This window comes from Oenanthe melanoleuca, chromosome 10 (assembly GCF_029582105.1).
Source record: "Oenanthe melanoleuca isolate GR-GAL-2019-014 chromosome 10, OMel1.0, whole genome shotgun sequence".
NCBI lineage: Eukaryota > Metazoa > Chordata > Aves > Passeriformes > Muscicapidae > Oenanthe > Oenanthe melanoleuca.
The window spans coordinates 7,298,853-7,325,768 of record NC_079344.1 but is presented as its reverse complement, the minus strand read 5'-3'; the positions used below and the strand labels follow the sequence as shown (position 1 = coordinate 7,325,768).

The window sequence follows — 26,916 nt, the reverse complement described above, 5'->3', positions numbered from 1 at the left end:
GGGTGGGAATAAGTTGAAGTCTTGCATTAAGAGTGTGAAAATTCCTTCTTGACTATGTTGAAATATATGCAAAGTTTTTTTAAAATTACCATATTTTGACCAAAACCAGAAAACTCAACAACTTTTTCTATAAGTAAGACATAATTTGCTAACTGGCTATAAAAAGTAGCTGTTTGGCAATGGCCAATGAATAAGCAGTCAGATAAAAGAACAAACTTTCCTCATTAGTCTGGTGGACTGGTGTCTCCATGTATTTTTCCACTGCTTTTTTTGCTCCTACTGATCCAATGGTCAACTGAAAATATTGGTTGTACTGCAAAACATTTTCCTTTCCATACCACAGTCAGAAGTACGTGTCACATTATGTGCCTTAAGCAACCCATGAAGTTCTAAAATTTCCTGTTGTGCAGTTGTCTTTGGTCTTCCAGATTGTTACCAATATGTAGTGCCTATAAAGTGCAAAACACTGCAGAAATACAAAACTTTCAGGACCATTTATAAATTAATATATTTATATTATTTATAAATTAAGGCTGAACCAAAGTGCTTCATCCACATTATGTTTATGTAGCCTGACAGATGCTGAGTGCTGTGTCAAAGATACTCTAAAACTTTAAGGCTGGGGAAATCTTTTGTAACTTTTGGGAGCTGAGGTGTTTTGGAGATAGAATTGAATTTGGTTTTAGTTAGACTTTCTTAAACAAAACTTAGTCTCTTGATGAAGTAAATATGACATCTTGTATGGGTAAATGGGCTTGCTTTCCCCAGTCAGCCAATATCAGTCAGAACTCCACAGAGACCACTTTGATTCTTTTCCAGATCTAAGAATCCAGAATGGAGGAGATCCTCAAATACTATTTTTGTGCACAGATGCAAAAGCCAAATTGCTTTTTTTGAGCTATCCAGACATATCAGAGCTCTCATCTTTGTATCACAGCTGGGCTTTCCATGGCCACCTGTGCTGCTACTTCCTTCTGTGTGTGGCTTCCCTCCACCATGACCTTCCTCAGACCCCCTTCAGCTCTTCGGCTATTCAGGCATCTTTCCTACTTCAGGCATTACTGAGACATTTTTGTTCTCAGAAGCACAATATAAAAGCTTCTGTGGCCACTCACTCACTGTCTGTTTGCTCTCTTCTAGATGTGAATGAGTGTGAGACACCTGGCATTTGTGGGCCTGGCACATGCTACAATACTGTTGGGAACTACACCTGCATCTGCCCTCCTGATTACATGCAAGTCAATGGAGGAAACAACTGCATGGGTATGTGCTGGGGTTTCTTTAAAGCTTTATCTTAGTGCTTTGGGCCAGGGAGATCATCTTCCCTAAGAGTTGCCTACTGCATTGGCCTGAGGTTTTCTTCATTTTCACAGATATGAGAAGAAGTCTGTGTTATAGGAATTACTATGCTGACAATCAAACCTGTGATGGTGAGCTGCTCTTCAATATGACCAAGAAAATGTGCTGCTGTTCCTACAACATCGGGCGTGCATGGAATAAGCCTTGTGAGCAGTGTCCTATCCCGAGCACAGGTACCTTTTTGCATTGCAAAGCTATCTGAAGGTCTTGGTAACATAATTACTCTTAGTGAGGCAACACCATTAGAGATGCTATGTCTTTTTCTGCTCTTGTGTGTCTAAAATGAAGGGATTAGTTGCCTCATTGTCCTGGAGATGATCCACCCTAGTCATGATGAAGGCATTTGTGGAGTGGTTTGTGTCCAAGCTGCTGGGCTGTGCCTACCTTGTGGCAGTTTCACTGTCTCAGAGACTTCACACTTTGTATCAATTAATCCATCTCTTTGCAAGGGCTGGCGCTGACCAGGATTTTATTGGCATTTCTCTAACAAATATGGGGTCTGGTCTGCTCTGCCTTGATTGCTGTTTGCCATGAAGGGCCTTTGTGGCAGCCAGGGGCTTGCAGAGATACCCTGGTGTGCTCTGAGAATGATCTGTGTTGAGCAGCCAAATATAAGATGTAAGAGTGTCTCTGCTAATTGTATGGGCATACATGAGTCTTCCACACTGGGTAAGACTGCAGGACATCTCACTCTGGTTTGAGGTGGTTTGCTTCAAGAACAACTTCCTAGACACTTGATTAGCTTCCTACTTGTAGTTCAGGTTCTTAAGAGTCAGATCTGAAATTGTATGCAGACACTGTAATGCACAGAGATAGGCATAAGCAGAGCAAAATAAGCATGTGATCCCAACTGGATGAGAAGCCAAGGGAACTCACATGGTGAGTTTGGGAAAGGGGGTGCCTACCTTTGTGTGCCCTGCAGGTGCTGAAAGAGTAGAAGAACTTTCTTGGCCAGAACATATGACGAATTTTTGACTGTTGATTAATTCAAAATGCTTTAATCACTGCTTTGCTTTCTTGTTGCAGATGAATTCTCCACACTCTGTGGAAGTCAAAGGCCTGGCTTCTTCATTGACATTTATACAGGATTACCAGTTGGTGAGCTGTAATTTATGTTTTGAACTAAATTCCATGCTACCTCTGCACAGGGAAGGGGGGAGGTTTGTTTTCCCAGTTGTTTATTTTTCATGTAATGAATAACAATGAAACAGTGTAATGGAGTTCAACTCTCTGTTTAAGTCCAACTTAAGTGCAAACTTTCTGCCTGGCTGCTCCTAGCTGGCAGCAGTGACAGTTGCTGCTTGTAATCAAGGCAACACAGAGCTCCAAAGAAACTGTAATCAGGGCTACATGAGCAGGGCACAGACACTGGGAATGAGAGGTCTGGGAGTAAGGCCAACCAGCGTTTGGTCTGAGAGGAACTGGAAGTCTTTCTTTAAACTAAAGCAAGATTTAGTCTGACATTTCACATCAGTACCCCTGGGTATTGGTTTGACACAAAAATCCTTTCTTCTGCTCAGCTGGAATATTTCTCACATATGTTATTGTGTGTTACATTTGAATCGTGAGTAACAAATTGCAAAACAAAAAGAGGGAGAGAAAGAGGAATTTTAGGACAAGGAATTGAGTAAATCCCTAATGGGACTCCCTTTTGTTTTCATTTACACTAAAATGCAAATGAAAAGCAGATAATGTACCCTGCAACAAACAGAGATGGCATATAGACAGTAATCAGATGCTTTAGCATTAAGCTGTTGCTGTGGTGCAGTGTTTAGTTATTTAGATGAAAATATTTCTAGTAAAGTGCGGAGTGTAATTTTTAAAGAGGTTCCAGAAACGCACAATATTTATTATTTACTGGGTCATTTCTTGGTAGCAAAGTTTCCCCTTCTAGGTATTTGCATTTGTTCAGATTATTGCAGAGTGCTCAAGCAAATTGGGCCCTTCATCAGCATCAGCAGGGAGCCCTTGGCTCTTGCTAACAAGCACAGGTAGAAGCTGCAGCTGCAGTGCTTGACGTGTGCAGGGGTGTTGCAGGCTGCTGTGCCACAGCAGGGAGCTGTGCAGTTCAGGAGCCAATGGAAACAGAAGGGCAGTCCTGCAGAGCCCACCAGGACAGCCAGTGCTGTGCTGAGACTGCTGCACACAGCTTCTCACAGCTGTGCAAATCACAGCTCTCCCTGCTGCTTTGGGATCGAGGCTGTAGCACTCAGCCTGCTGCTCTGCACAGGGGTTGCTCACAGCCCTTACACCTGCAGGCACAGGATCAAGGGAGAGCCCTCTGCAGGGGCAGTTTTTTGTATTTGCCTACAGTCCAGTGATGTTACTCTCTGTTTGGATTAAAGCTCTGTATAGTTACTCCAGGTGTTTGTTTCAGAAACAGAAATAGTTCTGTTTTTACTCATCCTGTGTATCAGAGGACGCAAAATTACAGAATCTAATGTAGAAAATTAAGGATTTGATCTAGCAGCAAAACAAAACCCCAAAAACAAAACGAACAAAACCACATTATCTGATGGAATCTCCCATTAGCTGACAATTTACCACCATATTCTGTGACCGTGTACCTCATTGCATATGTCAGTGTTTACTAAAGGCAGAGGCTTTGGAGGAGTCTCTGAACTCTCTCATGTCAGAATATTAAGATATGTAAGGACCCAATAGGCAAGACATATAATTGTAATAGCAGCTGGATTTTTTCCTGCCAAAATCAGTTACTTAACTGGGGTGTATATAAAGCCTTGGCAAGCCCTGGCTGCTTGGCTTAATCAATCTAATTAATAGCATGTTGGCAGCACTTCAGATGTTACCTGTCATTGGCATTTTCAAACTGTTACATAAGAACCTGAAAGTTTTTTCAGATTAAACTAGGGTAAAACAGTGCAAAACTAATTCTGATAAGTGTTTGCATTCAGTCATGCTCTCCTAAATTAAACCAAAGACAGTTGCATTGTGTCTCTGTTTGGCTCTTCCCAATGACTCCACTGTGGCACTTGGGAAGGGGATGAGGTTCATCAGGGCTGTGGGTGGAAGGACATGCCTTCCTCTGTATTCGTCTGTAGCAGAATATGCCATCAGTACAGAGAAGAGTCAGAACCTGACAAAGAAGGAAATACCTAAATTTCCAGTTTGGAATGACTCCCTCACTGTTCAGTTGGGAACATTCTGATGTTTGCATTATATGTTTGATAATTATCTTAAAGGGTAAATGCATAAGGACATACTCTGTAGCAGAAGATTCCATGAAATGCTCAATACAAGTATTAAAAAAAAATTATCCTTGCAGATATTGATGAATGCAGAGAGATTCCTGGAGTGTGTGAAAATGGGATCTGCATAAACATGGTTGGCAGCTTCCGATGCGAGTGTCCAGTGGGTTTCTTCTACAATGACAAGCTCCTGATCTGCGAAGGTAGAGTGCTCCTCTCATTCAGAGGAATGATGTCTTACCAGCTGGAAACTCACACACTGCCAAATCAGAGCCTTGAAGGCATCCTTAATGAGGGGAAAATAATGCTATCAGTGTAATAAGTCTGTGTTAATTCAGACATTTTTAATTATTTTGCATAGAAAATACCACATTTTCTGTCAGACATTTAAGGCCTTGAAGGCACATGAGTCAGCAGTCATGGGAAGAAATGGGTTTTTTTCACATTAAACAGTAAAGCCAAGAAAAAAAATAATAGTCCTGAGTCATATCATGAGCACAATTTTTTTAAATTCCAAGATTTTTTTTTTTCTAATGGAACAAATATTTTTGTAAAAATTATAAACAGATGTGAGGCTTTTTTCTTAAGTTTAAACATTCCCTAACATTGTATTAGTCAGTTTAATGAGGAAACTGAAGGGAGCATGTCCTTCTGTCATTGCTGTTATTCTCTGGTGTGTGTTATGACTGCTGACAACATGGGTGCTACAGGCAAGGCATTGAGAGCTTTGAGTAAAAGTTTCTTCTGTGTGCTGCTTTTAAGTGAAAACCAGTTACATTTCTGGGGAGATAAAGTTCTCCTTTTGCAGCACCTGAAGTAAGGCAAATGATCAAAATTTTTATGCCTAAAAGCTTTGTGACAGTGTTTACACTGAAAGCTATTAATACCTGTATGCTAAAAAAATACGGTTTTGACATCTTTCCACTGCCAGCTTACTGTAAAAATCAAATTCCTCTTTTGTCTTGACAGATATTGATGAATGCCAGAATGGACCAGTTTGCCAGCAAAATGCAGAGTGTGTGAACACAGCCGGGAGCTACCGCTGTGACTGCAAACCTGGCTACAGGTTCACGTCCACAGGGCGCTGCACTGGTGGGTGCCTGGGGATTTTAAAGGGCTTGAAAAAACATCTCTCCTCTCCAGATAGTTGGTATTTCAGGAGATGATCTGGGCTTCAAGAACTCTTCTCTTAAAGTCTTTCAGGGTATCCCATAAACATTGGGGTAATTCCAGGCCCATCCGATGGATGTATAAGTGGAAGTTAAAAACCTAAATAGGTGTTTGTCTTTCACTTTATCCCACCAAATGCAAGCATTTTTCTTTAGCTCTTGTCACATCTAGGACAGGAAGACCATTTGATGCACTACCTTTGTGTATTTTCTGATTTTCATTATGGTTTTCTATATGTATTTTCCACTTGTATTTTTACAAATAATTCTATGTTTGCTGCTGGAGCCTCTGTTGATACGGTAGACTTGTCTGCTTGCCTGTATGCCATAACTAATTTGAAAAGCTTATTGTTGAATTTCCTAACTTTGATACAGATTTAAACAGGAGCCATAACATTATTTTTAAATACTCAGTGAGTGGGACTACAGTTTTCTAATATATTTGCTTTTTCTTACAATATCTTAGTCCAGAGAGGCATTCATGTTATCTTGCTTACTTGAAGAATTGCTGAGATTTTAAAGACTGCAGTGGGCCAAGCTGCTGTAAATATTATATGCTGTATACATTTCTGAACAAAATAAGAATTACAGCGGAAGCTAGTAACATTATCCTTGGGATTTTGCTTCTGAGTACTTCAGTTTTAGGAAGTGCACTTTTCCCTGCAGTACACTTTTTCATTGTTTCATGTGACCCTTATGGGAAAAGGGTGTAGGGGAAATCAGAACACTAGTATGAGAACTAAAACTTTGCTTTGTTAAGCTATGAAGTGGCACATGTAAATATTCAATATGTTCCTAATGTAATTGTTGTTTTTAAGGGTTCATTACAGCAGTACAGGAAGAGCAAGAGAAGGTTCTGATATGACTTACAATTCCAAAGATGAATTGGCACAAACAGTAATACTTCCCTGTATTTTGCTCTTATTTTATATTTGGTGAAAATAAAGTTACACAATTAGAGTAAAAATAAAAGTGGTTGACAAAGTACATGATCCAGCAAAGGAAGGAAATTCCTAACCCCTCTGCTGGGAGCAGAGAGTGATGTGCACCTTGCACTATTGGGTGCTACTGCACAGAAAACTATTGCACCCTGGAAGTTTATGTGCTATTGAGTCAAACCTGATATATCACAGCCACTAGTACTAGGAGTACTGCATTTACCTTGCCTTCAAGATAGCATTCTTCTGGTGCTCTCTATTGTGGTAAAATAAATAATTTTTCTTATAAATTAGTTTTTCACATGACTATTCATTTGTCCACAAAGCACCAGAGTCATGATTTTTCTTTTGCCTCTGCTCTCCTGAGCTGTAAAGATTAGGAGTTTTTAAGACAGCATTGGTTTTCCTTCTGCCTCCTTCAAACTGTAATTAGTAGTGCTGTCATCAATAGCACTGGGAGAGCTTGGTCCTCAGTGCACACCCATCCAGAGTTACTCACAGCCCCATGGGATGTACAGAGATTCTGGGGCTGTCAGGATCCTCCATGTGCTGGTTGTCCCTGTGCCAAATCCAGTGCAGAAGAGAGGCAGGAACATGAATTTTAATACATGAAGTTCTTTGCAATTACGAACAACTTGATTATTAGTTTTGCAATGACCTGGGGATGGTTTGCTGATAAATTGCATCTGCTTGGCTTAGATTGCACATAAAAGAAAATTACTAAGCACTAGAGCCTAATCAGTTTTAATGTAAGCTCATGGCAGCACCTCAGTTTCCATATTTTGGAGCTGCAGCATCCAAAGGAGGAAGGAAGGAAGCATATTGAATCAAACCAGCTCTTAGTGATGATGAGGTCAACAGATGAGGTTAACAGAAACACCTCATTTGGTGTTTCTGATTTGTCATGGAAAAAAACTATGCCAGAGAGCAAACATTTTGTTTGTTAACATTTTATTTCATTTACTATTGATAGAATCCTGAGTTCTGCCTGAAAGCATTTCTAACTAGAGTAGCAGGAAGCAGTTGGCTGTTGAACAAGTATAAGAGGTGCCCTGCTGTTGTAAGGCAGAAATCACAGGCTGGCAGGAGAACTCTCCTTCTTCTCTGCAGAATTCTACAAAATATCCCCTGATTCCATATTGCAGTAACTCTTCTTGCTGTTTGAGCTCTGTCTAGTTCAAAGGATCACCACGTTTCATGGATGCTGCAACACGTGTATGTGTGCCTGTTTTCTCTCTGCATGATGAGCTGATAAATCCAGTGCTTTTTATCTCTTTCTGGGCCTAGTGAGAAAATTGTGGTGTTTATCCCCCTTTCTGTTCTGTTGATTTTCATGAGTTGATAATGCAATTTGTACAATCAAATGTAGCTAAATGCAAGTAGCTGCTTTCGTGAGAAGAATGCAAACTGTAATTCATATGCCTCTTTCATATCTCCTGCAGTCAATATAGAGCCCTCAGACTCAGATCCTTTCCAATCTTGTGTCATTAATTCTGCTTTTCAAAGCCATGGTGATATGCTTTTCCTCCAGCAAGAATTTGAGTTTGCTAAAAAGCATTTTTATGCTAAATTGTTTTCAGGTCCACAAATAGTGGAAGAGGTAATTTACATGCAAATAAGCCTCTTTTCTGGAATTTACTTGGTAATGTTTTTGTCATTAATAAATGAAAAATACTATTTTAAGTTAGGCCATGCACTGGAAACTGTCGTGGTTGCTGCTAATGCATCTTTCCAGCCTTGTAGTTTAGACGCCTTAACTTTCTCTTGGTTTCAGATCGAAATGAATGTCAAGAAATTCCCAATATCTGCAGTCATGGGCAGTGTATTGACACTGTTGGAAGTTTCTACTGCATTTGTCACAATGGATTCAAAACCAATGATGACAGGACAATGTGTATAGGTAAGTATATCAAATTAAACTGAACTTAGGCTCCCATTAAAATAGTTACTAAGTCTGGTCTCTCTGTAATAAGGAGTTGCATTATAATATCTGAGATCATGAGCCTTTTGCCACCAGACAAGGGTGCAAATCTGGCCATTAGAGATGATAATAAGCTGATACTGAATGGAAACCTCTCATTAAAGAAGAGCAGACCTTTAAAATTACATATCCTTTCTGTGAATGCTTTGATGATGTCTAATTTCTTCTTCATTTGTGAAGAAAATATTTCATACTTCGTAGAATTTTCTGGAGCATCTTGTCTTGCTTATTCCTTTAGGCAAGAAATTTAATAGATTAGTGTTGCAATGCAGCACTTGTGTATGGCCTACTTGTTAATAGAGTGAATGAAAGGTAGATTTCTTGCCTTTTCAGAAACATTCATCTTCAATAAGGGAATCATTAACAAGGGAATTTTGTATTTTTCCTGTTCACAACTGTCAGTTGTGTGTTTCATGAACAAATTGAGATTTCAGAATGCTTACAATTAAAGATAGCTTACTTTGGGAAGAGTGATATAGGAGCCACAGCAAAGTAAATGATTGTTGGACCCTTGATTTTTTTTTTTGTGCATGTTAGTATCCAGTGTGTAAATATATGTAAAATCTTTTGAGAGACAGGACAATCTTTTTTCCTTCTGTCTGTGGCAGTGGATTATTTCTCTTCTGTTGCTTCGTAGATATTAACGAGTGTGAGAGAGACGCGTGCGGCAACGGAACCTGCAGGAACACCATTGGCTCCTTCAACTGCCGCTGCAACCTGGGCTTCATCCTCTCCCACAACAACGACTGCATAGGTAAGGGCTGCTGAGCCAGGCAGTGTTCCTGACACTTTCTGCTCCTAATAAAAGTACCATCAGTGCCATCTTCTCTTTTGTGTGATCTGCGTGATTAAAGACAAAACCCTATTTTGTCAGTCTCAAAAGGCCTCTTTGATTATGCACTGCTCACTTTTCTAGTGCCACTCAAATGTTGGCACAAGATACAGGAATATTTGGGTTTTATTCCTGCTCTGACAGTTTTATAATATATTAATTTCCTCTAACTTTCTCTTGAAACAGGATTGTGTTATCAGTTTCTTTATTGATATGGTGGAAACAGAAATCTCACCTACCCAGTTTCCATTGTTGCTGATGTTTCTGACATCTTTTAATGTTATTTTTCCTAGACGTGGATGAGTGTGCAAGTGGAAATGGAATGCTCTGCAGAAATGGTCAGTGTGTGAACACCATTGGGTCTTTCCAGTGTCTCTGCAATGATGGCTATGAGGTGGCTCTAGATGGAAGGACTTGTGTTGGTGAGTGCTTTCTTTTAGGTTGAAACAAAGTGCAGCAAACCTTGAGCAGATATGCTTAGTGAAACAGTAGGATCAGAGAGAACTGTCACACTGCCATCATTGTACCTAGCAGAAGGAAACAATGACAAGGGGACAAGAACATGACTCCTCCTGCTCCTGTAAAGTTACACCTTCAGTTTGATGGAATCAAAATTAAAGTGGCCTCAGTCAGAGATTTATTGAGATAATAGCAATTACCTCAAATAAATTGTCTTTCTTTTCTTCTAGATATCAATGAGTGTGCACTGGAGCCTGGAAAATGCTCGCCAGGCACGTGTCAGAACCTGGATGGCTCATTCAGATGTATCTGTCCTCCTGGATACATCCTGCAGAATGACAAATGTGAAGGTGTGTACAGAACAATCCTTCTTCTGTCTCTTTCTTAGCTACTTGAAATTGCTACCTATTTCCTTTGCATTTAAATGTGAGTAATGTTTAGTCTTTTGTGACAGTCTACAGTAAGTCTCTCACTTCCTAGAAATGGTCTTACTAACATTTATTTGAACTGGAGCCACTTGCTCTGAACCCTAGAAAAATATAATCCCAGGCTATTTCCTTGGTGCTACGTTGCTGAAGTTTGCCCAGTGCCTGAGGATTTGAACACTAACTAGTGGATTTTGCACTTGGGCTACTGCTTCCTCTTTCTGTTCTTTTTTTTGGGCCTTTTTGTTTGTCAAATATGATAGATGTCAGTGATGATGTAAAATTGCTCTTTATGTAATACAGCTGCCAGTGTAAATATTATTATTTCTCGTCTCTTTAATTACTTTTTTCACAGACATTGATGAGTGTGTGGAACAGCCAGAAATTTGTGCCCTGGGCACATGCAGCAACACTCCAGGCAGTTTCAAATGTCTGTGTCCTGAAGGCTTTGTATTGTCTTCCACAGGAAGGCGATGCCAAGGTAAGTTCTTTCCTATTTTCTGACATTTCAAAATTTGTTTGTTTCATAAATGCCTTTTCAGCGAGCTGTTTCTAATACAGCAAGAAGGCTCTGGACCCAAACAGTGTTTTTCATAGGGAAAACATGATAATTCTGTAGCTGGGGCCAGGTTCTGTCTTGCCCTAACATCTGTTTTTCATTAAACAGAATGCTGCAATAAAAGGGGTGAAGTTAATGTTAAACGCAGCAGGTTAAGCAATGAAATTATTGTCCTGAAATCCTTTCTTTGCACCCCTGGAAGATCTACTGGGGCTACCTGGACTCTGTGTAGACAACAACAAGACACAGAGATAGAGCATGAATACAGGCAGGAGACTACAGGCAGCATTTCCAGTTTTAAGGTTCTCCTTAGCACTTACCATATTCACCATAACACTTGTTATTTGCTGATCCTCTCTGCAAACATGTGGGTTGAAAAAAAGATTGTTGGAAAAAATTTGCAAGCAATGTTGTGTGGACAATAGGCATCCATGTGCTTAGGGAAATCTGAAGTGTCTTTTGGCTTCCAGATTACTGGAATAAATACTGGCATACGCCATTCAGAGCCTAAACGTGGGCACTAACAGATGAGATGCTAAAAGCTGAATATCTAGTAATTAAAAGTCACAGGTTAGTTTATTTTGTGTATAAAGAAAAAACACAGCAAATTAGGGAGTGTGTTACTTTAAAGACTTTGGAAATAATGAAATAGACACAGCATTAAATGTCCTATACACTGTGCACAGTGGGAACCACTGATGAGTAAGACCTTTATAAGGACCTCTAGTTTTGCTTGGCACAGAGCAGTGATGCTTGTTGACACCATAGTGAGTTCTTCACTTCACAGTGGGCTAAATGAAATTGTGGTTTTGGTAAAAATGAATCCAACCTGCAGTAAACATTCATCCAAGTCTTCAAACCACCATGCAGTTTGGCACAGTTACTTCATTCAACATCAAGAAAGTGTGTTTTAGCTGTGTTTATGTAGCTTGTATAAATGAAGTTTCTTCAGTCTGAGGGTTTTCTTTTCTTCAGGTAAGAAGAAAAAAAATCACAAAAACCCACCAAGAAACAAAATCCCAAAAAAAGAATTCAGCCCAATCTTCTACTTTTTTTAACATAGGCCACTGTTCCATATAATGTCAGAAGGAAATGCACACTTGTATATGAACTTCAAAAGGGCTTCTCTCCATGCTCTAAAGAGGATTGTTCTTTTTTCAAGTATCTCAGGGCAAACAAAGTTTTTTTCAAAACTTCCCATTACCTAGGGCTTTGTTAAAACCTGGATTTTGCCCAGCATTGATGCTGCAGCCGGAAAACTGGATGAGCAGCTGCTTCCATAACTGCCCTGGTGCTGTCCCCCTGCCAGCACAGAGAGCTGCCAGCTCCCTGCCTGCTGGATGCTTGTGGTCTGTGATCTCAGCTCTGTCCAGCATCCTGGTTACCCAGCTCCAGGGAATAAAATTTAGTGCACAGGGAGAATTTGCTTTGTCTGTGTGTACCTCCGGAAGAAGGAGGAAGGAAAGGGCTGTTGAAAATTGCCTCTCATTTTAGCACTACACAATATTGTCATTGCAAGTTGATGAAAATATCTTGACTTGAGTGATTCTTACTAGTAAGAGAATATAAATTCATGAGGCAATATTCAGTTTTTTCAAAGAGGAGTAAGGATAAGAGGACAGTACAGCCCTTCCATTTCTGCTGGACCAAAGAGAAAAACCCTTGCTTTTCCATAACTGAAGTAGGAAACTGTCCCATAGCTTTTCTTTACTGAGGTAGGGAGCTTCCCTCCTTATTCAGATCTTCCACACAGACAATGATGGTCCCTATTAACAGAGCTACATGGAAGTTGAGTGTTTTGGTGGTAGGTGTCCTGTAATTTTGCAGTTAACACCTCTAAGTGAAAATTGTGCCAAGGTTACCCTAACTGCTCATAACAAGTTTTTTTCTCTATGCAGATCTGAGAGTGAGCTACTGCTTTACCAAGTTTGAAGATGGAAAGTGTTCTGTGCCAAAGTCCCGAAACCACTCCAAACAAGAGTGTTGCTGTGCCTTAAAGGGGCAGGGATGGGGAGATCCCTGTGAGCTCTGCCCAGAGGAAGCAGATGGTGGGTTATTGAGTAGCTTACCATACTGCCTCTCTGAACTGAAAGGAGGTTTGGATTCTTATTAGAAGGAATTTTGAAAGATAATTTTCTAAAGGTGTTCAACCCTAGTAATTGTCAGAGGTCTCTGTAAAGTAGATGCCATTGCAGTCTAGAAAACCATGTCCCTTGGATAGTCAGATATCAAACATATTCCTTCCTTGCTTATGGATTTGTTACAGTCTTTAGGTGCTGGGTATTTTGCTATGGGTATCAGCAAGTAGGTCCTTAATACAGGCTCTGAGTAGCAATTCCTGCCATAAACATGAAGTCTAATTAAAATAAAACCCTAAACAGTTAAACTAGATCTGCATCTGAATTTTGTTATTAAGAAAATGTAAATTTGCAATCTTATCAATGTGAATGACTTGCAAAAATAACAGGGGATAACAAAATGCAGGCCTTGAGGAAGGAAAGCCTGCCTGGACCATTGCTAAAGAAACACTTTCCTTTGTTAGTATCCTTTTTAAGACTGAGTAACTGACATCAAGCAACTCAACAGGCCTCTGTAGCATCATGGTGCAATTTGCTGAACGGACTTTAATTTGTGCTGACAAATGCGGTTAACAGCATTACTGGTTTCAGCAATACAGGATTGCAGTTCGTTCCATTCATTAGTCATGTAGATGTTTTGCAGAAAATCCTCACAAAAGCTGAGGCTAGAAAGGAGAATTAGAAGTGCCAGTTGCAATATTCCTCCTAGGCCAACTGCCTGTGTATGTTTCATTCCATTGACATGGACCATGTGAACCAAAGTCAGTTGAAAAGCACAGCTTATGTTGCAGCATTTCCTTGAAGTGTCAGCATGTGTATTTTTCACAGTCCAAAGTCTCCCAAAGGATATCAAGGCCCTTTTTCTCATGTTTTAAAAAAGAAATAGTTTTAAGATAACCAAGTCTGGATTAAATTATGCCTTTTTCAGAAAATGTAAGAAATTTTACTTTTGCAACAGAAAAGATGCAGAAAAAAATGCAGTCATTACTTTTGATACTTCCAAAACAGAAATGCTGCATTTGTTTGTTTCTTAAGGAAGTTAAATACTGCTAATTATTCACAGGATTTTATACAAATGCATACAGGAGAACAGAAGAAATGTAAAGCAAACATACAGTTTTTGCATGAATATAAGATGATAAGTTTGTACATTGACATACCTTTTTTCTGGACCTGAACATGAGGAAGATGAACTGGTAGCAGTGGTTATGTGTAGTTTGTGCAGAATGCTGATTGCCAAGATAGACTTTAACATATGGTTTGATTTTTATGGTTTTTTTTCAGAGGCATTCAGACAGATTTGTCCATTTGGAATTGGCATCCTTGTTGGACCTGGTGATGCAAGGCTGGGTAAGTGCCTGTAATGCACGGTGCCACTTCTGCATCAGTGTCCCGTTTCCACCCATAAGCCAATCTCCATTTCAATTGAGAATAACACCTCTGCAACTATTTCCCAAAGCCATGAATTGTGGAAACGTCTATACCTTTTATCTTCCCCAATTTTTCATATTGATTTCAAATTCCAGCTTGAATATCTCAAATATCAGAAATTAAACTTCTTTTAGAGCTAGGAAACTTATGTAGGATCTAGAGAATGTATCTAATGTCACGTAGCATACTTGTCTTTTCTTTTACAATATGTGTAGCCTGTTTACAGTAAATGGTTTTAATCCTCCAGAAGTGCAAACCACAGTTTCCCAGATCCCTTCAGTACATTCTGTTCTCTCCCAAGACAAACAGCACTTCAGCCTTATTGGCAAAAGTTTGCATTTAAGGAGCACTGGATGACTACTGCTTTTCATATCTGCTGCTTTCCCTGTAGCCCCAGTCAGAGAGGTTTATATCTGACATTTCTTTTCTGCATTCTGAAAGCTGGCCTGCAAAATAAATTCTGTGCCCTAGTCCTAATATGTTGGAATTTAAATATTAGTACTTTTTATGATCTCAGAAATATTTTTTGCCAGAACACTTTGTTCTTTGAGAGAAGTCTAAAAGCACATGAAGCCAGTTTCACTTACTGTGTTGTTTGTATTTCTGGTTAAGATGTGGATGAGTGCCTTGATCCTGATAACTGTAAATTTGGGCAGTGTATCAACACAGATGGGTCCTTCCGCTGTGAATGTCCATATGGTTACATCCTACAAGGAGCAGAATGTGTGGGTAAGTATGGCTGTTCCAGCTTCCATTTTAAAGATTCTCCTGAATTACTAAGTATGGCATTAAGGAGCAGTGGGTTTGTTTTATTCTAACATTGTGGAGTCTTCCTCCCTGCTAGTGCTTAAAACCTGCCAGGGCAGGGCCTGAGCAATCTGCTCCAAGTTGGCCCTGCTCAGGCTGAGTGTTTGACCCAGATAACCTCTAGCAATCCCAAATTATTTTAGGAGTCTGTGGTTCTAATTCAGTACTTGTGAGTACTTGCATTTTCTGTTTTTCTGGTTGTACATCAACAATATAAATTTTTTATCGTTTTGGCTGAGAATAACCATGTATTCTTGCCTTGGTCTAACTACTTGCAGATACTGATGAATGTGCTGTTGGAAACCCATGTGGAAATGGAACTTGCAGGAATGTGATAGGAGGCTTTGAATGCACCTGTGTAGAAGGATTTGAGCCTGGGCCAATGATGACCTGTGAAGGTGAGACTCCTGTGTGCTAAGGACTGCTGTAATTGTGTTCCCTGATTTTCAGAACAGCTGAGGGGAGTAAAACAGCTTTAAAAATAAAATATGGACACTTGGCACAATACCTCTTTGTCTGAAATGGGAAAATGGGCTCCTCCTTCCTGTATCCACATTGAACTGTAGGATATTTCTGTGACTGGAGCTGGGGTGGACAGACTTTCAGGTGGTATCTACTAAGGGACTGCCCAGAGAGGAGCATGTTGGGGTGCAGTCTCTTCAGAACAGTTCCCAGAAGTGCTGTTTACTGTGTGTATGGTTTTTGCCTACCTCCTTGAGTGAAGAGACTCACTGTGGATGATGAAGAGAGGAAATGGGCTGCTTGAGTGAGTTAGGGAAGAAACAGGGAACAAACGAGAAAATACAAATACAGTACTCAACAATTACCATGGTACCCCTAGGCTGAATATTTTTCATGCTTTGTTGTCTAATTTCAAAAATTAAAATTTGAAAGTGGATGAAGAGAAGCAAGGAAGATCAGAGGCATCGAAGAAAAAGAAATTAGAATTTTCAGTGTGGAAAATGTGGTTAAAGAGATATATGATTTTATAAAGCCACAAGTGGTAAAGGTACCAAAAATAGAGAGACCATGTTAGACAAACCAAAGCAAACATTTTTGTATGCATGGTACTTATTTAAGTTGTGGAACCCTTTGGTGAAGAATGTTTGTGAGGCCACAAGCTTAAATTGACCCAGAAAGAGATTATACAAATTTGTGTGGGAATCCATCAGTGGAAGTTAAGCTTGATAGTTTAGTTGTGGCTTTTGGCTGTGGGAATCCTTAAACTGAGAGGCTGCGTCAGGGGAAAGATCTCTGCATACAGGGTATGAAGTTTTTAATACTCATCTCCTGTTACAACCAGGGAGAGAAGAATGTCCTAGGACGTTCTGACACTGTCCTCTGACTTGACACAGCTGTTCCTAAATTATCTGCCACAATCTATTTCTTTGCAAGCCCATGCAAAAGAATTCTTCTATTTTTGCATCAGTTTGCATTATTTTTACATACAGCTAGAGCTTCATTCACTTCCCTGTGGAATTTGGGTAGAAGCTCAAATTGCAGAGGAGGAGCTAGCAGAGTGCATAAACATCACTATATAGCAGTAATTACTCAAGTAGTCCAGACTGTATGTAAATGCACTTCAAAATAATGTTTCTAGGAAGGATATTGTTTTATGGAATTCAGTTTATGAGGAAGCTGAACTAATGCATGTAGAATTTAAATAACCAATCCAAAAAACCGAACCTAGGTGGGGAAAATACGTATTTTTAACTGAGCAAGTATTCTGGCAGCACCGATCTGGAAATTATTTCCATTGGCCGCTTGCTGTTGAACTTATTGAAACTTCAGGTAGCTGTGCAAACATCCTGGTGTGTCTGATGCCTGCTTCTCTACAGAAATCCATGAAGAGTAAAACCAAGGGTCCCCAGCTATTAAAATCTAGTCCTCAGTAAACTGGGATCTGTGGTATTGCCTGTACCTAATACCTGTGCACTCAAGTCTGCTGGGTTTTACCAAGTGTTTCTCTCCCCCTGGTCTTTGTTGCTCCAAATCCAGATGTCAATGAGTGCATTCAGAACCCTCTGCTCTGCGCCTTCCGCTGCGTGAACACTTTTGGATCCTACGAGTGCAAGTGCCCCGGGGGGTACGTTCTGCGCGAGGACCGGAGAATGTGCAGAGGTAAAGCCCTACCACACTCACAGTTATGAGAGAATGATTTCAGTTCCTGCAGGGGCAGGGCTCTGACTCACTGCACTATTGGGCCAGAGTTTTAATCCCAGGAAGTAACTGAGTCAGAAAGAATTTAGGATGAAATTCTATGGTTTGCATTAAGCACTTGATTGTACTACGCCTGTCCTGCCAGTAAATTTATACATCTGCCTAAAGTGAGGTCATATCAGATGATGTGGTTTTGTCTTGCCCTAAAAATGGGCATTTGGGACAAATCAATTTGCTCAAGGCTAGTATATTTTATGGTTGGTTTAGAACAATAAATGTATGTATAGGGCTTGATTATGACAGATTCCAAAGGCAGAATTTACAATTGTGAATTTCCAGGATCATGTCTCTATATAATAAAGTCTAAACCTTGTGTTTTAGATCAGAATGAGTGTGAAGAAGGAATTCATGACTGTGACTCAAAACAGATGGAATGCAAAAACCTAATTGGCACCTATATGTGTATCTGTGGGCCTGGTTATCAGCGCAGACCGGACGGGGAAGGCTGTATAGGTAAGTGAAACTGAAGTGTTGAAGCTCTTGAAATACACAGTTCCTCAGCAGGGCTAAAAATTCTGGATTTAATGAAGCGTTAAGAAACTCAGGGGCAGAATTTCACAACTACTTGTGTAATGGATCTGTTGGTGCTGCACACACTTGGTTTTGCTGTTCAGATGTACACATCTGTGGGCAGTAACTAGAAAGTCTGGGTGTGGGTGTCTTTACAATCAGTTTGTGCTGCTGCTGCTGCTGCTGAATGCTCTGAGGGAAGAAGGTGAGGATTTGGGTTTGTTGCTGTAGGCTTGTGTATCTCTTCTAGCATAAATAAAAGTAAATCTGATTTTTTTTAAACCTTGGATGGCATTCAGAAGTGCAGCTGTAACTATGAAAAATTTTGAAAACCAGTGAGGAGTATACTGCAGATATAATACATATAACAATTGTGAACTAGATGGCCATCTTTCCTCTGAAAATTGAAGAAAAGAAACTTAAAAATATAAGAAAAAAAAAAAATTGAAGTTTAAGCAGGCAGAATGCACAGCATGAGAGTTCTGTACCAACCTCTTACCTACATTAATCTAATAATGTAATAAAATTTCAAAAATGCAGATGAGAATGAATGTCAGACCAAACCTGGGCTCTGTGAGAACGGCCGCTGTGTGAACACAGTGGGGAGTTTCAAGTGTGAGTGCAACGAGGGGTTCACGGTCAGCGACACCCAGGACGAGTGCCTTGGTAAGTCCCAATTTACACCTGCATGAGCTGGCACTTGCATAGCAGCAATGAGGGCTGAAATTCAATTTAGAAATGTGTGCTGAGAAAACACACTCTTGAATTTGCATGTCTTTGGGAAGGGACATTCATATGTAGGTGTCCTCTTGCAATTTCCTTCTTCCCTGCCTCATTCAGTCCAGCTGGGGTGACTTGCTATGAAAGCCGACAGTTCCATGGTTTCAGTCAGCCAGGAAATGCTCTGACATTTCTGTGGTCCTGAGTTTCAGCCACTTCTTTTTCTATAGGTTCAAACAGAAACATACATTTTTATAAGCATACTGTAACTTCTTGTCTTCCACCTTTTGCTAAAGTTCTCATCTTTGTTTCCTTTAGATGTCATTCTCTCCTTCTTACTGCTGCTAGTCTTTCACTCTCAGTTCCACAGTTTCAGGGTGAAGTATGTCCTTTCTGTTATATTTCTGACTAAATGCCCAGTATCTCGTGACCTCTAGAACTCACCATTAGGATCCTCTGTGATGCACAACTTGTCTTCCAGACAACAGGGAGGGTTACTGCTTCACTGAAGTCTTACAAAGTATGTGCCAAATCGGATCGAGCAACAGGAACGCTGTCACCAAGTCCGAATGCTGCTGTGACGGTGGCCGAGGCTGGGGGCAGAACTGTGAGGTCTGTCCCTTCCCAGGCACTGTGGCCTTCAAGAAGCTTTGCCCTCATGGCCGAGGATACACATCCAGTGGAGCAGGTACTTTTCATTAAATGATATCTTAGACAGTGTCAAATTAAGTGATAAATTATAAACTCTCTTTTTGCGTATTTGAACACTGTAAGATCCTGAATGTTTTGGATATCAGCTGAAATTTTCTGAGATTTTTCTTGCTGACCGAGTATAGTCCTTTAGGAGGAAGGTGCACAGCCTTGATGAGAAGGCATCCATCCCATCTTGGCAGATACTTGCTCTATGTCCTGCTTGACTGACATGCACTGAAATGGGCATTTGCACTCTCACATTTGAGTGAGTTGCAGGCATACATTGAGAGATATTTGTGTACATGAATGCAAAGTGGTGTTTGATCTGTAGAGGCTGATACATGATCAGCTCCAGTTATTCCCTTCCACACACAGCTTGATCTTTGCATAATGAAGTTAGATTGATGCTCCATTCTGTATTTTTCCACTTAATATTTCTCCTTAAATCTGTACAATATTTCACAATTTTATATCATTATTTTTTGTAAGGTGTGGGTTTCTCTGTGTCAGGTCACAAGAATTTATTGAAGCTGTACAAAGTCAGTTTTGTTCCACTGACGACTAACCCTCGTTTAATTGCAGATATTGATGAGTGCAAGGTTATTCATGATGTCTGCCGCAACGGGGAGTGCATCAATGAGAGGGGAACTTATCACTGTCTGTGCAATCCAGGCTATACTACAGATGTCACTGGCACTCTTTGCATTGGTAGGTTTTTTGTTGTGGTGTTTGTATATAAAGTTATTACTAAGAGAGGACTTGAAGAAGGAAATATATTTTGAAAAATGAGAAAGTAAAATGTCACTTGTTAACTTTTTGGAGATTTGGATTTCCTTCTGATCTATCCTGAACATTTTGTAAAACATTATCACAAATCTTGATTAAGAGCACTGAGGTATCTGGTTTTGCTTCTTGTAGATCTGAATGAATGCAATGAGTCTCCAAAACCTTGCAATTTCATCTGCAAAAACACAGAGGGGAGCTATCAGTGTTCATGTCCAAAAGGATACATCCTGCAAGAAGATGGGAGAAGCTGCAAAGGTAAAAATCAAGAAAAAAATTTACTGCAGAAACTGTGTTTCAGAGGCAAAAATAATTGCAAGGACATTTAAATGATGCAAATCTGAATCTCCTTGATTCATGTTGAGTATTTTCACTAATGGAAATGTGGAAATGGCCTGCACAGGATGGAGCTGGTATTTCAGCTAATTCCTTGTTAATTTGGATGAACAACAGATCAACAGGATTTTTTGCAGGTTGATGGCAGCTGATCTTTAAAGATTTTTGAATTAATAATATATATATGATTGTTCTTATTTTGGCAAGCCTGTTGGTTTAAGCCATATAATTCAATGATAAATGAATCTTATTGGATGCAAAGATGTTTCCAGTGCATTGCCCAGCATCAACAGAATTTTTACCTACTGCGTTTGCAGCATGCAGGATAAGGCACAGCAGTGCAGGAGAGATTTTGGAATATTTGTTAGAATTCCAAGACATATTTATGTATCTTGTTTACTAAGATTTGACTAAAACCACACAAGTTAGAACAGCAATTCCAAATTTGGCATGGAGAACGACAGTGTACTTTGTTGTTAGCATTTCAGTATTTCTTTTGGAGTAATAGTGTGCTTTAGTGCAAGGCCATTTTCCAATCTGCCAGGTCTCATGAAGATGGTGACTTCCCATTTATTGGCTGAGCAGACTTTTATTATGTCACAGCAACTTTCAGACAGATGAGAGTGTTGTCTGCAATTCAATGTTTGCATGGACACTGTGTTGCTCCAAAGCCCCGTTCATTAAATGTGGGGCTTCATGTAAGAGGAACTGGATACCAGCATGGAAAATGAGGTGTAAATTCAAAAGGCTTTATTTGCTGTTATTTGTTTGTAATCACTTCTTTCTGAGTCCAGGGAACATAAATGAAAGATGTTTTCTTGGTTTTTCTAGATCTTGATGAATGTGCAACAAAGCAGCACAACTGCCAGTTCCTTTGTGTCAACACTATTGGGGGATTCACTTGCAAATGTCCTCCTGGATTCACTCAGCACCATACAGCCTGCATTGGTAGGTGATGTGGGAAGATAGACACAGATTTGGGATTTATTATTGACCCTTAACCCAGAAGCAAAGTAGCAAAAAGGTAAAATCATCTTCCTGAAGAACCAAGTGGAAACATAGGCCAGATTCTGATCCTAATCCCACCAGAAATGCAGAGAGGCCCCTTCCTCCTACCTTCCCATGCTTTCATAATCTGTCTTTGAATTTTGCACTTGCAAGAACCAGGCAGTAAAAACAGCACTGTAATTCTTGCCTTATCCTTTCTTAGGCATTGAGCAAAAATACAGTTCTATTTCTTTTTTTGTAGCTCATTGAGATCATGTCAAGGCTTCTTGAAACAGCTATGAAATAAACATTTCTGCACATGTCCTCTGAAGACATACCCATTGGGTACATGGAAATGTTAAACTAAACTGCTTCCTCCCACAAAACACACTTTCTGCTCTGCAAGCTGTACCCTGTTTCTGTGTCAGTTTGATGATCCCATGGTATTGGTGTGAATTTGGAGGTTTTTGGAAACCAAAACATCAAACTCCTTATTCATGGTGAAGAAAAGAAAGCTTCCCATCTTATTACTTTTGTGTTTCCAAATTCAAAACAAGGCAGTGTAACTGTCCTGTAATGCAGAGGAGAACCTGGGAGGGCAGTGGGACACCTGTGTTACTGATGTGCCTTTACCTCCTGCCACAACCCTTCCATCATTAACATGGCCAAAGCATCAGCTTTGAAATGACAGCTACAAACTAACACTGAGCTTTGGCTTCCCTCAGACAACAACGAGTGTGCTACCGAGATCAATCTTTGTGGGGCAAAGGGCATTTGCCAGAATACACCAGGAAGTTTTGTTTGTGAGTGTCAACGTGGCTTCTCACTTGATCAGACTGGGCAGAGCTGTGAAGGTGGGTGCAACACAATGCATTTCACTTGGCCTTCTCTTGCTTCCTTAATCCTCTTTCTTCTGTCACCCAAGGAAGGACCTATGGAGTAAGCACCAAAATCTACAGAAGGATCATGTGTAGCTTGAAGTGAGGGGGGAGTACAGAAATTTAGCAACAAGGCAATATTTCTCTCTGTGGGCCAGAAAAAAATGGATGTATTGTGGGGTTCTAAAGGATTGGGCAAATTGTCTGAGGAGACATAGCCTGGAATGTTTTAGTTTAAGTGTCATAAGTTCAGTGAACTTCTTTTGAATCGTGCATAGATTTCTGAGGGATTCAAGGACAGGAAGTCTTACATCTCCAAGGAGACCTGCTCAAGAGAGAGTTCAAGGACTGTAGACTTATTCCTCTGGGTCCTTAGAGCCTTCTCCTGGGACAGAGTTTGGGTTGTTTTGAAAAGAGGCATCCTGGGATTTTTGGGTTGGATGCCTGGGTAAAAGTAAGGGTCTGTCTGCTGTGGAGCTGGGACCCTTAGGAAGACATTAGGGATCCCATATACAAATGGCTTTCTGCTGTCTGCTCCACAGCAGAATGCAAAAATGAAACTTTTTGCTGAATGTGAGAGCTTTTCATGGTGTTCAGCCATGTATTACTTGCTGTGGAGCCACAAATCCAAACCCAAAAGGCCCAAAGTGGTCAGGTTTTTGAAACATCCTGAAGTATTCCTATATATGTATGGTAAATGAATATATATGATTATTTGTAACATGTTTTCCAAATACAGCATAATTTGAGCTTCTCTCCCAAAACTCAGAGTGTGTTTCACCCTTTTAGATGTTGATGAATGTGATGGCAACCACCGGTGTCAGCATGGCTGCCAGAATATAATTGGAGGATACAGGTGCAGCTGCCCACAAGGATATCTCCAGCATTACCAGTGGAACCAATGTGTTGGCAAGTCACTTTTGTAAATTCATACATTAAAATGCATGTTACTTTTGTTAGCAGCAAGAAGTGAAGGGCAATGATACAGTTGGCCATTTTTTTTTTTTTCTGATTATAATTTGCTAAGTTCAGCAGAGTTTCATTACAAGTGTGGTCTCGTGTCAAGGCAGAGTGGGTATGAAGCACACAGGAGCCCATGTCCTGATTCAAGAAGTGTTTAAGCACAAAGCTCTCCTTGAGGGTGCTAGAGGTTGTATAGACTTTGAGGAAACTTGTGTTACTCATGTATTTTGTGGTCTACACAAAGGAAATCTTACTCAGCTCTGTAATGGTCTCTGCTTGGACAAAGGTCCGGTCTAAGAGTGGATGGTAGATTGAGCCTGGCACTCTCAGAACTACAACTTGGGTTGTTAAATCATAAAATTCAACTTCTGTGGAATCTGAAAAAGTGCAGCGCTGAGTTTTGTGAAACATCTTGGCTATTTCCAGGTCTTCGTGGGTGAAAACATTTAACTAAGTGTATTTCCAAACCAGGTGTACACTGATATTCCATTTTTGAGGCCATTGACTACTGTTAGGTTTTAATTAGGGAATACCCGTATGCATACCAATGTGCATTTCAAAATGCATAGGCACTGAGTACTTGCACCACTGAAAGAACAATGCCAGCCTTGGCACCAAAAATACTGGTTCACCCAATAATTCACCCAGGAAAATTCTTGTGAGACCCTCAGCTGGGGCAAGACTCAGCCAGTACTTCCATCTTCTTGGACATGGGGCAGTCCAGGCAGAAATGAAAGCTGCAGGAAAGGAGATTTGAGTCTCTGTGTCCTCATGGCATTTCTCCTTCCTGCTGAAGCTGTGCATGGCAGAGGTGTGTGTTACAGAGCACAGGAGAGCAAGGCTGGTGCCTGACAGCACAGCTTGTACAGTCTAATGGTCCCAAAACTTTTTTTTCTTAATATTTTTTTTCTTCAGACACTCATCCAAAGTATGGGAATTAATCTCACTTGTGTCCCCTTTCATGCTGCTGTGGAGCATGGTGAAGTGAGCATATCTGCACTTGATGCAGTAACTTCCTGTGGCCCAAACAAGCATTTATGATGTTGGTAAAGTTGCTGTCAGGTGTGATAAACACTGAAACATCACTCTGAGTTAATGGCAAACCCTTACAGGCTCTGGGAATGCAGGATTCAGCCCCAGGTTTGAATACCTGGTCTGGTCTCCACATGTTCATGTTTTACTGTCTGTAGCTGTATATTCTTAAGATACTTATCTGGATCTCCTGGGTGTACCACAGGGGAAGAATCCATGTGCGAGGTTTTTCCGTGACAATTCCTTCATATTCCTTGGCAGTCCCAACTCTGCAAACAGTTTGTGTCTTTTTTAGCCTATTTAATGAATCGTTCAGGGATTTTTTATGTTGCTGCAACACATTTAGATAATCACTGAAGAATGCTTTGGTTCCTCCCATGTCTTGTGCTGTCTGTGACTGCATCCCCTGCCCAGGCACTTCCACAGTACACCACATTGTGAATCAGGCTGCAAAGACATTGCTTTTAAACAAGGAACAAAGAGCCACATTGTTTGGAAAAAGACAATAATGCTCTGACTTAGTACTTATTCTCCTGTCACCTGGATGTAGAGGTCAGGGATGCTGCTCTGTACTTCCCAAATGGAGTTTCTTATGTGGGCACATACCCACAATGTACATATGCATTTATCACAGAAAATGGGGAAAAATAATATTCAGAACTTTTTGAAACAATTTGCCACATCAAACATCAAAAATCAGACCAGCTTCTTTTCAAAAAGTAGCCATTTTCAGTAAATAAGCCTGAACTGGCCTCAAACTCCTACAGTGCCACCCTTAGGAAGTTTGGAAAAGGACTGGTTCAGAATATAGCAGTCTTTTGTATCCACAGCTGCTTTTATTTTTCCTTTACTACTTCCCATATCTTACCTATGTGTAATATTTAAATGTAAATGTGTAGGGAGGAATTTTGAAAGCCTGGAAAAAGTGTCAGAGCTTGATTCCTTACTCTTTTTCCTTTAATGTTGAATAGCCTATCAACAAGGGATTACTTGACCAGTTAGCTGTACAAAATTTTATTGTTCTCAGTTATTTCTGGGAAAAAAAAAAAAAAAAAAAAAAAAAAAAAAGCTACCTTCTTTGTTTTGCTGCTCTCCAGAGCATGAGCTGACATGGAACACATGGAACATCGTCTGTAGAGTAGCTCCAGTGTTGCTGTTGTGTGGCTGTAGCAATCTCCTAGGGATCACTGCCCCAGCCAAGGGGGAGGACAGCTGCAGTTGTCTGTGTCCATCTGAGCTGGAGAACATTCAGCCAAGCACGACCTGCACAAGGGGTGGGCTGGGCTGTACCTGGGTGAAGTTAATGTGGTATATTCTGCTTCTTTTCCAGATGAAAACGAATGTCTCAGTGCACACATTTGTGGAGGAGCATCCTGCCACAATACTTTGGGAAGCTATAAATGTATGTGCCCTACTGGATTTCAGTATGAGCAGTTTAGTGGAGGTTGCCAAGATATCAATGAATGCGGTTCTGCACAAGCCCCATGCAGTTATGGTTGTTCAAACACTGAAGGTGGCTACGTCTGTGGATGTCCACCTGGTTACTTCAGAATAGGACAAGGGTAAGGGATTCTCATTTTAAACTAACAGATACCAAGGGGACATTGTCTACCCATTTCTTTGCAGTGTGGAGCAGCAGAACCAGGGGGATTGTCAGCAGTTAAAGTGGGATGGGATTGGGAAGGTGCTCAACAGTTGGATGCACCTACTGATTTTGGAGATTTTGGGTGGGGGAGGGCGTAGGGAAAGGTAACTGTGGAAAGGGAGGGGTTTAATGCTTGAAACTGAAATTTGGTCAGGGCTACCAGGTTCAATCCTCTATTTTAAGCTACTATTTTCACTTCTCCTGCACACCCCAGCAGCCTGCCAAGTCCTCTGAGCTTGGCACTTCGGAGCTCACACTCCGTGCTGTGATTCACTTGTCTCCTTAAAGAAGAACAAAATAAACATTAATAATAACATCCCCTACCATCTGCAAAAAGAAATTACATTATACAAGTGGTTTCACCTGCTGGTTGGAATAACAACTCTGCATGCTCTTAGGTTCTTATATGTTCCATATTCTTCTGTATGTCAAATTAATATTTTTTTAATAAATGTCTGCTTTATCAATAAAACCAATTTTCCCTTCGTCCAGTGGGCGTGGTGGGGCTGTACATCGTGTAGGACCAAGCAACCCAAATAGAAAGCAGAAAGATTGTGGTTTAAATTTTGTAAGTGACTAAAAGCTTTTGGATGCATTATGAAAGACCTCACTTTTCAGATTTTTCAGCAGTTGTTGAAAACTGGTCTCTTTAAATGTGTTCCAGGCTGGATAACAGATATTGCTAACAACTCAGAGCTTAAGCCTGTGTTTTTAAGACTGTTAAATATTGGCAAGTCTCTCTTGGGCAAAAACCAATGAAGGCAGATTTCTTGAAATAAAGAGTGGCCTCATTGTGATTCTGTGAGAATTTTGTCTGTTGACTTTAGCAGAAATTTTTCCTGGGAAATGAATGCAACATAATTGCTTAATTATTTGTACTTACAGTCCCCCAAATTCAGCTT

The 26,916-nt window shown here is 40.3% G+C and overlaps 1 protein-coding gene across 1 annotated transcript in view; it reads left to right on the top strand.

The window, feature by feature from the left end:
• Positions 1 to 26,916, top strand: part of FBN1 (fibrillin 1) — a 144,492-nt gene that overhangs the window by 115,325 nt on the left and 2,251 nt on the right. Inside the window, exons 41-64 of the mRNA XM_056499865.1 lie at positions 1,141 to 1,263; positions 1,374 to 1,532; positions 2,386 to 2,457; positions 4,646 to 4,771; positions 5,538 to 5,660; positions 8,450 to 8,575; positions 9,294 to 9,410; positions 9,782 to 9,910; positions 10,178 to 10,297; positions 10,728 to 10,853; positions 12,830 to 12,979; positions 14,294 to 14,359; positions 15,053 to 15,169; positions 15,526 to 15,645; positions 17,246 to 17,368; positions 17,789 to 17,920; positions 18,518 to 18,643; positions 19,179 to 19,385; positions 19,973 to 20,098; positions 20,309 to 20,431; positions 21,341 to 21,457; positions 22,222 to 22,350; positions 23,164 to 23,283; positions 25,700 to 25,931. Coding sequence (XP_056355840.1) covers positions 1,141 to 1,263; positions 1,374 to 1,532; positions 2,386 to 2,457; positions 4,646 to 4,771; positions 5,538 to 5,660; positions 8,450 to 8,575; positions 9,294 to 9,410; positions 9,782 to 9,910; positions 10,178 to 10,297; positions 10,728 to 10,853; positions 12,830 to 12,979; positions 14,294 to 14,359; positions 15,053 to 15,169; positions 15,526 to 15,645; positions 17,246 to 17,368; positions 17,789 to 17,920; positions 18,518 to 18,643; positions 19,179 to 19,385; positions 19,973 to 20,098; positions 20,309 to 20,431; positions 21,341 to 21,457; positions 22,222 to 22,350; positions 23,164 to 23,283; positions 25,700 to 25,931 — 3,109 coding nt within the window. The remainder of the gene's footprint in view (positions 1 to 1,140; positions 1,264 to 1,373; positions 1,533 to 2,385; positions 2,458 to 4,645; positions 4,772 to 5,537; positions 5,661 to 8,449; positions 8,576 to 9,293; positions 9,411 to 9,781; positions 9,911 to 10,177; positions 10,298 to 10,727; positions 10,854 to 12,829; positions 12,980 to 14,293; positions 14,360 to 15,052; positions 15,170 to 15,525; positions 15,646 to 17,245; positions 17,369 to 17,788; positions 17,921 to 18,517; positions 18,644 to 19,178; positions 19,386 to 19,972; positions 20,099 to 20,308; positions 20,432 to 21,340; positions 21,458 to 22,221; positions 22,351 to 23,163; positions 23,284 to 25,699; positions 25,932 to 26,916) is intronic.